The following is a 16,068-nucleotide window of genomic DNA, read 5'->3' as shown; positions in this document are numbered from 1 at the left end:
GCCCAAGGGCTCTTTACTCAGCAGGTGATGAATCCTGCCAAAACTGATACCTTCCCTTCAAGGCAGTGTGTTTTCTTCTCGCCCAAGGTATGTCTAGAACTGTCACTCAGGAACTAAGTCCTAGAATAGGGGCCTCAGGGCTTTTTCTGGTGCCATATTCTACTGTGGCTGAGATGATGTCCCAGTTGCAGGACAAAGTTTTTTTTAACTCTTCTCTCTTTCCTCAAGTAGAAAGAAAGATTTTCTCCTGGAGCTGTGAACTGCACTGCCTGTGCCTAGGGTAAGGGTAATGCAGGCACTTTCTTGGCCATCCCAGTTGGCATCTCACAAGGTCACATGCACTTCAAGTTTTCTGGCTCTGAGCCTAGCAAAGCACCAGGATTTGCCCAGGAGTTGCAGTCCCAGTGGCTTAGACTGCCTTTCAAGTTTATTTAGAACCCCAGAGTGCTTTAGCCCATGGTGGTGGGGCTACCTGAAACTCAGGTTTTGATTACTGAAATGGACAATTCCTCTCTGACTAGGGCTAGTCCGAGTGCTCCGTCTGTAGGCTCTGGCTGAATTCTGCCCCATGCTGCTTTCTGCTATGACAGGCAGCACTGAGTTTTACTGCACAGTCTCACCATCACCGCACTCTCCCTTCTGTAAGGGAGAATGCGGATTTTCTCTCTCTGCTGAGCTGCACTGCCAGGGAATGGAGGAGGGCTGCTGTTGGCAATTAACGGCTTTCTTTTTTACCCTCTTCAATGCCTCTTTGATTTGATGCTAAAACTAGGTCCTGTGATCACTCCCCAGAGTTTTTTGCTCTTCTGAAGATGCTTCTTATTTGGATGGTCATTCTGTTTGGTGTTTTATCTGGGGGATGATTGCTGGAGGGTGCTATTTAGTCATCTTGCTCCACTTCCCCTGCAGCCATGTTGTTTGAATTAAGTGCCACATGTGAGGCTAGTGAGGCTAAGGTGAGCCCGGGGTCAATCACGAGTGCTTTCAGATACATTCACGAGAGGTGAGTTTAGCTTTAGTTCCAAATGAAGATCATAGAGACTGCTCTGCTTGGATTTGGTAGGGGCAGGTCAGTGTGGCCCATATTCCCATTACTGCAATAGAAATTTCTGGCGTCTGTGGCAGAGAAAGGCAACTGAGTGTTGGAAAGAGGAAACTCACATTTTGGGTTTTATGTAGGACTTTACTGGTTCTGAACCTCTCTTGTGATAAAGGACAAAGGCAGACTTTATCTGCAATTCTAGGTCCTTCTGCCTGTGGGTGTGGTGGTTTCAGGGGAAGGAGTTTTGCTTATACTTCAAAGGCATATTCTCAAGAAACAGGTGTAATTTGTGCAGATAATCACACCTGGAAAGGGATCACAGAGAAGGAGAAAAAGAAAGAAATGGCTTATTTTGAGGTGAATGTGTCTCAGGTTAGAGACTGTGTCCACTTTTTCTTCTGAAATATCATGTGTGTAGAACTTGCAAATGTTTACTTCTCTACTATCGGGGGAACCTGCCCCCAGTATTTCAACATAGGTTCTTTCTATTTTCCATAAGTGCCGGCCGGCTGAGAAATAAAGAGAAAGAGTACAAAAAGAGGAATTTTACAGCTGGGCCACCAGGGGTGACATCACATATCCATAGGACTGTGATACCCACCTGAGTCTCAGACTAGCAAGTTTTTATTAAGGGTTTCAAAAGGGGAGGGGGTGTAAAACAGGGAGTAGGTACAAAGATCACATGCTTCGAAGGGCAAAAAGCAGGACAAAGATCACATGCTTCTGACGCAACAGGACAAAAGGCAAAACAGAACTGATAAGGGTCTGGGTTCAGCTGTGCACATATTGTCTTGATAAACATCTTAAACAACAGAAAACAGGTTTCAAGAGCAGAGAACTGGTCTGACCACAAATTTACCGGGCGGAGTTTTTCCCCACCCTAATAAGCCTGAGGGTACTGCAGGAAACCAGGGTGTATCTCAGTCCTTATCTCAACCACACAAGACAGACACTCCCAGAGCTGCCATTTATAGACCACCCCCAGGAGTGCATTCCTTTCCCAGGGTATTAATATTAATATTCCTTGCTAGGAAAAGAATTTAGTGATATCTCTCCTACTTGCATGCCCGTTTATAGGCTCTCTGCAAGAAGAAAAATATGGCTCTTTTTGCCTGACCCTGCAGGCACTCAGACCTTATGGTTGTCTTCCCTTGTTCCCTAAAAATTGCTGTTATTCTGTTCTTCTTCAAGGTGCAATGATTTCATATTGTTTAAACACACGTTTTACAATCAATTTGTACGGTTAACACAATTATCACAGTGGTCCTGAGGTGACGTACATCCTCAGCTTATGAAGATAACAGATTGAGATTAAAGACAGGCATAAGAAATTACAAAAGTATTATTCGGGAACTGATAAATGTCCATGAAATTTTCACAATTCATATTCCTCTGCCGCAGCTCCAGTTGTTCCCTCCATTCAGGGTCCCTGACTTCACACAACATGCTACTTGTGATGTTTTGCCTTATCAGTTTAACTCCTTTTTCACTTTTTATTCTCATGATAGTCAAGGGGCTCTGAGAAATACCTTTTCCTTATATACCAGAGCCTTCTCCTTATTCCCTACATCCCAGCTTTTAATAAGCCGTGAAAAAATTGTCACCATGAATTTATACCTGCAACATTACAAATGTTTCTTTTGTGGCTGTCCAACATGGAAGGGTGTGGAGGCCCAAGATTCCTGTTTGAGATGGGATCAGGTCTTTGGTTATCAGTGAAGAAGGAGACCATGTACTGTTTAGCTTCCATTAAATCTATACAAAACTGCTTAGAAAAATGCACATTTAATGAGAATGGTCTTTATTGCCCAGGATAACTCAGAAAGTTCTGAATAAAAAATAGAAGAGACTTCTCTCTAGGATGCTAAAGCAAGGAAATAAAAGAGGACACAAACAAATGGAAAAAAAAAAAATCCATGCTCATGGATAGGAAGAATCCATATCATGAAAATGGCAATACTACCCAAAGTAATTTATAGATTCGATGCTATTCCGATCACACTACTATTGATTTTCTTCACAGAATTAGAAAAAATACTTTAAATTTCATATGGAACCATAAAAGAGCCCATATAGTCAACACAGTCATAAGCAAAAAGAAAAAAGCTGGAGGCATCACACTACCTGACTTCAAACTATACTACAAGGCTACAGTAACCAAAACAGCATGGTACTGGTACCAAAACAGATATACAGACCAATGTAACAGAACAGAGGCCTCAGAAATAACACCACACATATACAACCATCTTATCTTTGACAAACCTGACAAAAATAAGCAATGGGGAATGGATTCCCTATTTAATAAATGGTGCTTGGAAAACCAGCTAGCCATATGCAGAAAACAGAAACTGGACCCCCATTCCTTACACCTTATACAAAAATTAACTCAAGATGGATTAAAGACTTAAATGTAAAACCTAAAACCATGAAAACCCTAGAAGAAAACCTAGGTAGTACCATTTAGGACACAGGCGTGGGCAAAGACTTCATGACTAAAACACCAAAAGCAATGGCAACAAAAGCCAAAATTGACAAATGGGATCTAATTAAACCAAAGAGCTTCTGCATAGCAAAAGAAACTGTCATCAGAGTGAACAGGCAGCCTACAGAATGGGAAAAAATTTTTGCAATCTATCCATCTGACAAAGGGCAAATACCCAGAATCTACAAGGAACTTAAACAAATTTACAAGAAAAAAGCAACCCCATCAAAAAGTGGGCGAGGGATGTGAACAGACATTTCTCAAAAGAAGACATTTATGCAGCCAACAAACATAAAAGTTCATCATCACTGGTCGTTAGAGGAATGCAAATCAAAACCACAGTGAGATACTATCTCACACCAGTTAGAATGGCGAGCATTAAAAAGTCAGGAAACAGATACTGGTGAGGATGTGGAGAAATAGGAATGCTTTTACACTGTTGGTGGGAGTGTAAATTAGTTCAACCATTGTGGAAGACAGTGTGGTGATTCCTCAAGGATCTAGAACCAGAAATACCATTTGACCCAGCAATCTCATTACTGGGTATATGCACAAAGGATTATAAATCATTCTACTATAAAGACACATGCACACGTATGTTTACTGCAGCACTATTTACAATAGCAAAGACTTGCAACCAACCCAAATGCCCATCAATGATAGACTGGATAAAGAAAATGTGGCGCATATACACCATGGAATACTATGCAGCCATAAAAAGGAATGAGTTCATGTCCTTTGCTGGGACGTGGATGAAGCTGGAACCATCATTCTCAGCAAACTAACAAACTAACACAGGAACAGAAAACCAAACCCCGCGTGTTCTCACTCATAAGTAGGATTTGAACAGTGAGAACACATGGACACAGGGAGGGAAACCTCACATACCAGGGCCTGTCAGCAGATGGGAGCAATGGGAGGGAGAGCATTAGGACAAATACCTAATGCATGTTGGGCTTAAAACCTAGATGACGGGTTGATAGGTGCAGCAATCCACCATGACACATGTATACCTATATAACAAACCTGCACATTCTGCACACGTATCCCAGAACTTAAAGTTTAAAAAAAAAAAAAAGTTTAACCAAAAATTAGAGCTTATGGAACATGGGAGATATTTGTAGCTTACATTTTGCTTAAAACTGATGTTTCCTCATGACTAGACTCAGATTAAGTTGACCCTTTTTTGTGTTAATGTTAATAATAGCACAGTAGTCTTGTATCCTTCTTTGTTAATCAGCACCTGATACAAATTTCTTTTAATATAGTTGATCTTAATTTATTTACTTGGTAAATATGCTCTCTGACAGGTATTTTTCACTCTACAGTTAATTATTTTTCTCTATTAATAGGTACCTTGGGGAGTTTTATCAAGTGATGTGCAAAAACAAGATTAAGCCATGTTTAATCTGACAGCTCTTCTTTCTTCCTACCTTCTCTTTGCATATCGTTTGCTATGGAAAATGAAGACTCTCATCTTTATTGGTCAAAAAAACCTAGGCTGTGCCACTTACTGAATTTTTGACAAAATATTCTCCTTGGGCCAGAAGCAACGATACCACTGGCAAACTTCTTACAAATTTGGAAACTCAAGCTTTACCCTAGATCTTCAGAGTCAAAATCTAGGTTTTAACAAGATCTCCTGTTCATTGCTATACACAATAAGATTTGAGAAGTATGCTTTTAACTCACCATGAAGTTTCCATATGGGAGCTATAGACAACTTTTCTTGTATTATGTAAATACAGCATTAAGAAATGTACATGCCTGTGTTAATGTCCTTTATTTTATACTGTATCATCAAGAAAAGTATTGCACATACACTGGTTTCATGATCTTATGCCATCTTTTCTCAGAGTTAAAAATACACTAGAGAATATTTCTGTGCTAGAAAGTATCCTATTGGATAACTCCAGTAACTCACATCAGTCAGAGCCAGCTCTCTTTACTGTCATTTTACCTGATGTCAAATCAAGAATTCTTTCTATGGTCACTTGGTAAATATGTTTTGTTTTCCAGGGAGTGTTGACATTCAGGGATGTGGCCATAGAATTCTCCCCAGAAGAGTGGGAATGCCTGGACTCTGCTCAGCAGCATTTGTATAGGGATGTGATGTTAGAGAACTATGGAAACCTGGTCTCCTTGGGTGAGAATAACTTCAATATACAACTCATATTCTACATTAAATATTTTGTTTTCTTCTGGTTCTTTTGGAGGTTCTGCTTTGCATAAATGAGTTTCAGAATCCTGCTTCAAAAAGAAAAAATTGGGTATCTGTTGAGGTAGAAAATATAATTTTCAAGATGTTTCATCTTAACGTTAATCTTTCCCTTTTTTGAGCTCATCTGTATACTTCAGTCTAAATTAGTGGTAATATCAGAAATTTAGTAGCATAAAATATTGTTACCCACACCTAAAAATGCAATTTTCACAGCTGATTTTTGATTCAGTATTACTGGGTAATAGAGCTAAGAACCACAAATTTAAAATACTTTCTAAATATTCTAAAGTTTCTGTTAGGAAACAGTATATTGAAATTAATTTTCTAGAGTCTTCTATAATGTTCTCTCTTCTCTGCTGAGCACAGTACTAGATTAGTAATCGGATTATCCTAGCAAGAGTCATGTTATTTTTTTCTAATAAAACAGGTCTTGCTATCTTTAAGCCAGACTTGATGACCTGTCTGGAGCAAAGAAAAGAGCCCTGGAAAGTGAAGAGACAGGAGGCAGTAGCCAAACACCCAGGTAGGTGGGAGTGAATGAAGCAAATGACACAAATGGCGGTTCCCAATGTCAAGGAGGAAGCCAGACCTTTAAACATGCTTCCAGAAGCTCTGCTCCAGTGGAAATGGTTTCTGAGAAACCTTCATTTCTTTCTCTTGCTTTAACATAGGGACATTTTTTGTCCCATTCTTGTGAATTTTCCAAGCACTGTACTTCCCCTTCAGTAATGTGTGTGTGTGTGTGTGTGTGTGTGTTTTGTTTTGTTTTTAGTTTACAGCAATAATGAAAGTCTTTCATGGCTTGACAGAAAATGTGTGATTTGACTGCTTTTCCATTGCTTTGGGGAAACAGCAATATCTGTATTTTTGAGAAACTATATTAAACCATTTTTTAAGTTCTGTTTTTGGATAGTGTCTAAATATATAAGTTTTGGTGATATTACAATTTGGATCAGAAATCCCAGGAACACCACAAAAAGATGTATACTTCCTGCTTTATAATTTTCTATTCTATGGAGCCTTCAAATGTGATTTTACAGAAATTTATGCTCAGTAATTATATCAAAACACTAAGCATCTCCCTAAATGAAACAAACTCTAAAATTGTGTTACTTCAAATGTTCTTTTCATATAAACAAATGTTGGGAAATATGGCCAAATTCCGCAACTGTATGTAATATAGTTCAGTGTATCTACTTCATACGTTTATTAAATATACTATGTCATTGGGGAGCTTAAAACATTGCTGAGTATTTTTTGTTTTGTTTTGTTTTCTGTTTTTTGAGACAGAGTTTTGCTCTTGTTGCCCAAGCTGGAGTGCAATGGCGCGATCTGAACCTCCCAGGTTCAAGCGATTCTTCTGCCTCAGCCTCCCTAGTAGCTGGGATTACAGGCATGTGCCACCACACCTGGCTAATTTTGTATTTTTAGTAGAAACGGGGTTTCTCCATATTGGTCAGGCTGGTCTCGAACTCCCAACCTCAGGTGATCTGCCTGCCTTGGCCTCCCAAAGTGCTGGGATTACAGGTATGAGCCACTGCGCCCGGCCTGCTGAGTCCATATTAAACTCTCAATTTTAACTTTATTTTAAATAACATCATTTTGTGATTTTATTTAGTATAAAGCTTACTGTGATTGTGTCATTCATATGTATATATATAAACACATTTATATATGCATGTGTATGACACACATATAATCCCAGTAACGCGAATTTTTTCACAAATAATAATTGAATACCTATGTATTGTATACAATATATTGATTTTATATGTGTATACATAAAGAAATGATTAATACAATCAAATTAATGAACAAACACATTTATGACCTTACAAGTTACCTTTTTTGTAGTGAGAACAATTAAGATCTCTCAGCAAATTTTCAGCATACGTAACAGTATTACTTTCGGTAGTCATAAAGCTGTACCTTAGGTTACCATAACTTGTTTGCCTTTTAACTGAAAATTTGTACCATTTGAACAACATACTCCACTTTCTCCACCTCCAGGGCCTAGCACTCACCTCTATACTCTCTTCTTCTAGGAGTCCAACCTTATATTCTCCATAGAAGTGAGATCGTACAGTATTTTTCTGTTTCTGTGCTGTTTCACTTGGCATAACGTCATCTAGGTCCATCCATGTTGTAGAAATGGCAGAGTTTTATTATTTTTTATGGCTGAATAATATTCTATTTTGTATATATACCATGGTTTTTTTTGTACAGTCAGTTTCCACAAACACTTTAGATTGCTTTCATATCTTTTCTTTTTTTTTTTTTTTTGAGACGGAGTCTTGCTCTGTCGCCCAGGCTGGAGTGCAGTGGCGCGATCTCGGCTCACTGCAACCTCCGCCTCCCGGGTTCACGCCATTCTCCTGCCTCAGCCTCTCCGAGTAGCTGGTGCTTTCATATCTTGACAATTGTGAAAAATGTTTCAATGAACATGGAGGTGCAGGTATTGCTTTGAGATAGTAAATTTATTGTATATGCAGAAATGAGATAGCTGAATTGTATAGTAAGTAGTACTATTAAAAAAATTTCAAAGGAACCTACACACTAGCTTTCATAATGTCTCTAAAAAATTGCACGTCACCAAAATTGTACAGCATCTTTTCTTTAATATATTCTTGTCAACGCTTGTTATACATCTTCTTCTTGATATTAGCAGTCCTAACAGGTATAAAGTAATATCTCACAATGAATTTAATTTGCATCTGCCAGATTGGTGACATTGAGCACCTTTCTATATACCTGTTGCCCAACTGTATGTTTTCATTTGTAAACATTTATTTAGTCCTTGGCTTATTTTTAAATTTTGTTATTATTACTATTATAGTTGTTGCCTTTTATTTGCATCAGTTTCTTATATATTTTTGATACTAACTACTTACCAGATGTGGTTTTCTTATTCTATTTTTTCTTGGTTCTACAGAAGTGTTTTAGTTTGATGCAGTTTAATTTGTTTATATTTGCTTTTATTGCTGTACTTTTGCAGTCGTATCCAAAAATTCACTTCAAGACCAATATTAAGGTTTCTTCATATGTTTTCTTTTAGGATTATTAAGAATTTATGTCATTCATTAGAGTCCTTATTTTATATTTAATTTTTAAATATTATAAGAAAAGTGGTCTAATTTTATTTTACTTGTGGGTATTCCCTTTTCCCAGCCCCAAGCATGGAAGAGACTGTACTTTCTGCATTATGCATTCTCAGTGGCTCAGTGTCAAAGATGAGTTGATCTTACATGGATGGATTTGTTTCTGGGCTCTCCATTCTGCTCCACTGATATCGGTGTGCATTTTTATGCACACATCATCCTGTTTTTATTACAGTAGTCTTCAGATGTAGTTTAAAATCAGAAAGTATAATGCCTCTAGCTTTGTTTTTAATCCTCAAAACTACTTTGGATATTCAGCGTTTCTTGTAATTCCATATAAATTTTAAGATTGAATTTTCTATTACTTTGAAAAATTTTACTAAAATTTTAATAGGGCATTTATTGAATCTAAATTTTCCAATTTTATAGACTGCTCTCAGCAGGTACAAATCTTCTCTTGGGTCAATTAGCTGATAGAATCTTTTTGGGTATGCAGTGGAGAGGGGTTATACGTGGGTTGCATGGCTGCTTCTTGGTCTGTTGTGGAGTTTGCCTTTAGTGGGTTTGTTACCAGGAGCCTGGGTAGTTGTTAATCCTGTCTTACTTCTTGGCAGACTGAATTCCCTTTAGGACTTTGATCTGTAGGGCCAGCACTAGGGCAGTGTTCTGCAGTGCGGCTGGTATATGGTGTGCCTGATGTGTGTGTTTCTTACTATGTGGCAAGATTTCCCCAAGTCACTCTTTGAATACTTAGGTTGGCAGAACTTGCCACAGACTGTGACTCTCAGTGCTGAAACTGAGTCACTGAACTGTTTCAGAGAGCACAGTAAAGGCCAAGGTCTGCAGACCTACTGCTATAACCACAAATAGGCATCTTTCCCTGGGTCTCTGGATATGCAGAACCACTCCTAGGCTATGGCTGGAAGGAGCTGGAGATGGTTATGGAGTCACTACAGAATTTTAAGTCAAAATAGTTGAACCATTTCTTGAGCTGTAGCCAAAGACCAAGGGTTTTCAAGTTTGCCACCTATATGAGGACCTGCCTTTTCAAAATGACTCCAATCAATCTTTAGTTCTAGCAGGTTTTAAAACCCTGTCCCTGAAAAACAAAATTATTATCAAGGTCTCTTCTTTGAGAAGGAGTCTCACTATATCACCCAGGCTGGTCTCAAACTCCCAGCCTAAAATGATTCTTCTTCTGCCTCAGCCTACAAAGTTGCTAGTATTACAGGTGTGAACCACCATGTCTGTCAACGTAATGGACTCCATGTAGTAGTTCTTATAAGACTCTTCTAGGGGTAATGAACACCCTTACCTTTGGTTCATATTAGAAAGTCTTTATTTTTGTCTTATTTTTAAAGTAAATTTCTCCCAGATTAAGTATCCTTGGTTGGTAGCATTTTTTTTTCATCACTTTGAAATTTAGGAAGTTCTTAGTGAGTCCCTTTTTTCTTCAAATAACCTCTCTATGACTTTTCCCCTGCATTCTTCTTCAAAGACTCCTGTCATGAATACATTGGTCTCCTTAATCATATATAATAAGTTACATATTCCATGTTGATGTTTTTCAACTTTTTTTGTTTTATTTTTTTCATGACTCAATGTTTATAAATGTCTTTAGTTTTCTGATTTTTGTTTTCTGATCATTAATTCTGTTGTGACTCTACAAAATTTTTCAACAATTATTTTTCTGCCACAATTTCTACTGGGTTCTTTTTTTAAAATCTTTGTTCTATTTTTGTTATTGAGCATACTTAGTATCATTATTTTGACATCTTTGTCAGATAATGCAAAGATCTTTTCTTAAGGATTGAGTTTTGGAAATTTATTTCTTCAAGTGGGGTATGTTTTCTGTTTTTTTGTTATGTGATCCTTTTATGAAATTTGAAAACTTAAAAACAGCCATCTAATCTATATTTAAAGACTTGCTTAAAGAATGGCTGTAGCAATGAGCCAGGCTATAGATTTTTTAGTGCTTCACAAACATGTTCTCAGTTATGTCTTTGGACTTTTGTGTGTAATTTCTAAGTTAAAGAGATTTTTCCTCATTTTCTTGTCAGATTCTATAATCTTTTGCTTCCTTAGATGACTGTGGCATGGCAGTTCCTCTAGTATTATAACAACATTCACCTTCTAGCAGATACAAACTGTAATTCTCAATACTCCATCATTTTCATATTAAGGGAGACAGACTCTATTAATCAGAACTTTAAACAGACCCATTGTTTTAGATTTCTCCTGAGGATAATACTGGGAGTTGATTGTGTTTTACTTAGACCAATTGCTGTTGAAGGAAAGAACAGTTGTGTTGGAAAGTCTTTAAGCTAGACCTGGTTACCTTCTGCAGCATAGAAAGTATTACTGGACTGGATGTGAAATGAGTGGAAAGAATAGCCATACACTCAGATAGGTATGAATGATTTAGCAGATAACACATATGAAAGGTCCATAAGTGAAGGAGAAAACAAGAGTTTAAAATGTGGATTGGGAGGCTATTCTTGAAAAGTCTCTTACTGTCATGGAGGACAATTTTTTGATGTATGCTTATTAAGCTTTTGAATTCTTTAAGTCTTCTATCCATTTAATCTGCTGGTGCATTCACAGTGAGAGACAACTCCTTTTTATGCTGTAAGGATCTAAATAACTGCTCTTCTATTGCTTTGAGGGATCTGGAAAATTTGTCCAAATTTTTGAAGCTGTTTTTTAAAAATCTGTGCATAGTTATGTTAGACATCTGTGAGAGGAGTAGGGAGATTTGGTTAAGAGATTTGAGAGAGGCCCGGGACAGATGTTACATGTTTCTGCTTTATAATTTCCAGTCAGTTGATCATACAGAAAATGAAAGTGAGAACTTTTATCAGAGCACAAAGCATCCGATTAAGTACAAGAAAATCTAAACATCTATTTCACTTCAAAAGTATATTTTTCTTAGCAGGAACTAAACTTAGAAATTTAAATTCTATATGACAAATGCCTCTACTGTGGAATAGTTGATTTTATCTACTCACCTCACAGAATTCCTAAAAACACTAATACCATAGGTTACTTAGAACACTGTCCAGCACATAGTAAATTCCAAATTGTTACCTATTTCTTAATAACTATTATTTTATAATTTTATCTTTACTATGAAGACTACTAGGGCTGTGTCTTATATATATGTTTTTCTTTCTGATTTGTGTGTAACAACTAGCCTGTAATTTCACAAGTTCTGAAGTAATGTGCTCAAATACATATGTTATATAAAAAGTGAACTAGATAATAGGCACACCATATATTATAATCTTTGATTTATATGTTTAAGTTTACTGCATACAAAAAGTTACTAGCATTTTCATCAACTTTTCTCAAACTTTGTCTATGTGATTGTATAAATTTATTTCTAATTATTTTATTTATACCATATTGTACTGTATTTATGTTGTTTATATTATTTAGTATGTAATGCTTTGCTTCCAAAGGTCGCCTTGCCTACATTTTGTGCAAAAATAGCAGCTATACATTAATGACATAATAAGTGTGTCTAATGTTATTTAAGTGCCTATTCATGTTTTCTCATCAAAGCTTTTTATGAATGATTATAATGCATTTTCTATAAAACGTTATGCTTTCACTGTATACTAGTGATTCAAACTTTATTGTCTTCAACAGCAATGACATGAAATCAATCTAGTTGCCCACCAGTGGTGGACTGGATAAAGAATATGTGGTACCTATATACACATTGAAATACTACACAGCCAAAAAAAATTATGTTCTTTGTAGCAACACTGATGCAGCTGAAAGCCATTAACTTAAGTAAATTAATGGAAAAAAAAAACCCAGAAAGACAAATACTGCATGTTCTTACATGCAGTGAGAGCTAAATATTGGGTATACATGGATATAAAAATGAAAACAATAGACACTGGGGACCACTAGAGGAGGAAGGGAGGAAAGAGACAAGGCCCGAAAAGCTACCTATGGGGTACTGTGCTATCTACCTGAGTAGTAGTAGCAGTTATTCCAAACCTTAGCAATACATAATATACCCATGTAACAAACCTAGACATGTGGCCTCTGAACCTATAGGAAAAGTTGAAATTAAACAAAAATACCAAAATATGTGCAGTCACAGTTAAAATGCATGGCTATCTAGAATAATTATTGTTTAGTAGTACACTATGTTGATTAAATATTTTTTGGTTAATTTTTTGTTAAATTTTGTTCCACCGTTTTATATTTTAGTGGCTTATGTTTTACAGTAGGCTATGTCACATTAATTGTGTTTTTAGTTTTTATTTATGTATCATAATTTTGTATGACAATAATTCAACTCTGTACACATTAAAACGTTTGGACAAAAGTCAGATATTAATCATACATATGTTGCCGATATAATTATTTCTGTGTTTGTTTGCCTGTGTAAATATTACCCCTATTTTATTACTTGTATATTTGCTTTTTTGTTGTTGTTGTTAGTAGTCAATGATTGTTTTATTCTTAATTGTAAGAAATACAAGGGCCGAGCATGGTGGCTCACACCTGTAATCCCTTCACTTTGGGAGGCGAAGGCAGGCAGATCACCTGAGGTCAGAAGTTCAAGACCAGCCTGGCCAACATGGCAAAACCCCGTCTCTAGTAAAAGTATAAAATTAGCCAGGTGTGGTGGTGTGCACCTGTAATCCCAGCTCCTGCAGATGCTGAGGCAGAAGAATCACTTGAACCTGGGAGGCAGAGGTTGCAGTGAGCCGAGACGGCACCACTGCACTCCAGCCTGGGCTTGAAGAGCAAAACTCTGTCTAAAAAATAAAAAATGTATACTCTTTAATATTTTCAGATATATAGTTCAGCTTTGTTAAGTATATTGACATTTTTAGCAACGTATCTTTAGAACATTTTATTTTTGTAAAAGAAATATGCTATACATATGAATCCACTAGTCATTTTTCCCATTGTCTGGCCCTTTACAAACATCATTCTATTTTCTGTTTTTAAGGATGTAACTATTTTAGATATTCCGTGTAAGTAGATTCATACAGTATTTTTTTGTGTGTGGCTGGCTTACTAATTTAGCATGTTGTCTTCAAAATTTGTCTTTATAATAAATATTAGAAGATTTCCTGCTGTTAAAAAGCTGATTAATATTCCCTTTTTTGTATTTTAAATTATATTTATCAATTCATTTGGTAAGGAAAGTTTAAATTGCTTTTACCTATTGGCTTTTGTGGATAATGCTTCAATATGGTGTACAAATAACTCACTTGACCATATATTAAAGAGTTTATATCTATGCTGCATTGTGTTTCATTACTTTGGTGTTCTACCTTTATACCAGTACCAAAGTGCTTTGATTGCTGTAGGTTTGTTTTGTGTTTGGAAATTGTTGAGCATAATGCTTCCAATATTTTTCTTCTTTTTAAAGATTGTCAGGCTTTTCATGTTCCCTTGAGACCTTACGTAATTTTGTGGGTTTTTTTTCTTTTTGGAAAAGTAAAATTTATTTTATTTTTTATATATTTATTTTTTTTGAGATGGAGTCTCGCTCTGTCGCCCAGGCCGGAGTGCAGTGGCATGATCTCGGCTCACTGCAAGCTCTGCCTCCCGGGTTCACACCATTCTTCTGCCTCAGCCTCTGGAGTAGCTGGGACTACAGGTGCTCGCCACTGCACCTGGCTAATTTTTTTTTTTTTTTAGTGGAGACGGGGTTTCCCTATGTTAGCCAGGATGGTCGCGATCTCCTGATCTCATGATCCGCCCACCTCGGCCTCCCAAAGTGCTGGGATTACAGGCGTGAGCCACCACGCCTGGCCAGGAAAAGTAAAATTTAAAATTGAAAAAGGGGTGGGTGTGTTGAATGTGTGGGTCACTTTAAGCAGCATGGACATCTTCACAATATTATGTCTTCCAACCCTTGAAAAAGAGCATGCTCAAAAGTGTGTTTGTTGGGTGTGGTGGCTCATGCCTGTCATCCCAGCACTTTGGGAGGCTGAGTTGGGCACATCATAAGGTAAGGAGATCGAGACCATCCTGGCCAACATGGTGAAACCTTGTCTCTACTAAAATACAAAAAATTAGCTGGGCTTGGTGGTGCATGCCTGTAGTCCCAGCTACTCGGGAGGGGAGGCTGAGGCAGGGGAATCACATGAACCCTGGAGGTGGAGGTTGCAGTGAGCCGAGATCATGCCACTGCACTTGTCTGGTGACAGAGCAATACTCCATCTTAAAAAAAAAAAGTGTGTTGTTTAATTTTTATGCTTTTTTGAATTTTTCAGCTTTTCTTCTGTTAACTGATTTCTAACTAGTTCAAATCATTCCATTTGGACCATAAATAATTGTCCATAAAATTTCAATTAAAAAAAATTGTTAAGACTTTTGTGGTGTCACAGGTCATCCATCTAGGAAAATGTTTCATGAGCTATTGGAAAGAATGTGTATTCTGCTGTCTGTATACATTTGTTAGGTGTAATTATTTTATAGTGCATTCAGGTTTTTTGTTCCCTCATTGATATTCTGTCTTGCTTTATTTATTAGTGAAAGTGGGATGTTGATGTATCCTTCCATTATTATATTGCTGTCTATTTTTGCTTCAATTCTGTCAATGTGTATTTTATGTGTTTGGGAAAACTGTCTTGTATTTATAGGTTCTCAGTGAATGAACCCTCTTACTATAATTGAATGTCCTACTTTGTCTCTTGTCAATTTTGACTTAAAGTAAATTATGTGAAATATGACAGTTTTCAACTTAATTGTTGCCTCTTCTCCTCTCATTTGGTTAACACTCGCATAAAATCTATTTTTCATCCTGCCATTTTCAGTCTTTTTTTTATTGGATCTAAAGTGAATCTCTTGAAGACATGATATAGTTAGATCTTGATATAGATCTTGATATATATCATGATATAGTTAGATTTTTTTTTCATTTTGAAGGATACCTTTGCTGGATATAGTATTCTTGCTTAGACTTTTTTTTTTCCAGTGCTTTAACTATGTCATCCTACTCGCTTCTTGCCTGAAAGATTTATGTTCTTAAATTTACTCGTAATCTTGCAGAAGCATGCATATAAATAACACGTCTCTTTCTTCTTCCTAAATTCCAGATTCTCTTCTTGTCTGCGACTTTTAAAACATTGCTTATGTTATGTCTTGTTAGAAATCTCTTTGTGTTAATCTTAGTTGAAATTTGCTGAGCTTCTTGATTTTATTATATTTTTTACTAATGTTGAAGTGCATATTAGTCTTT

At 36.8% G+C, this 16,068-nt stretch overlaps 1 protein-coding gene across 1 annotated transcript in view; it reads left to right on the top strand.

The window, feature by feature from the left end:
• Window positions 1-16,068, top strand: part of LOC116812113 (zinc finger protein 736) — a 49,253-nt gene that overhangs the window by 23,336 nt on the left and 9,849 nt on the right. Inside the window, exons 4-5 of the mRNA XM_032757785.2 lie at window positions 5,547-5,673; window positions 6,176-6,271. Coding sequence (XP_032613676.1) covers window positions 5,547-5,673; window positions 6,176-6,271 — 223 coding nt within the window. The remainder of the gene's footprint in view (window positions 1-5,546; window positions 5,674-6,175; window positions 6,272-16,068) is intronic.

The sequence above is a fragment of the Hylobates moloch genome, unplaced genomic scaffold (assembly GCF_009828535.3).
Source record: "Hylobates moloch isolate HMO894 unplaced genomic scaffold, HMol_V3 SCAFFOLD_1, whole genome shotgun sequence".
NCBI classification, from domain to species: Eukaryota; Metazoa; Chordata; class Mammalia; order Primates; family Hylobatidae; genus Hylobates; species Hylobates moloch.
Note: the sequence above shows the minus strand (reverse complement) of the source record. Positions and strands in the feature narration are given on the sequence as shown.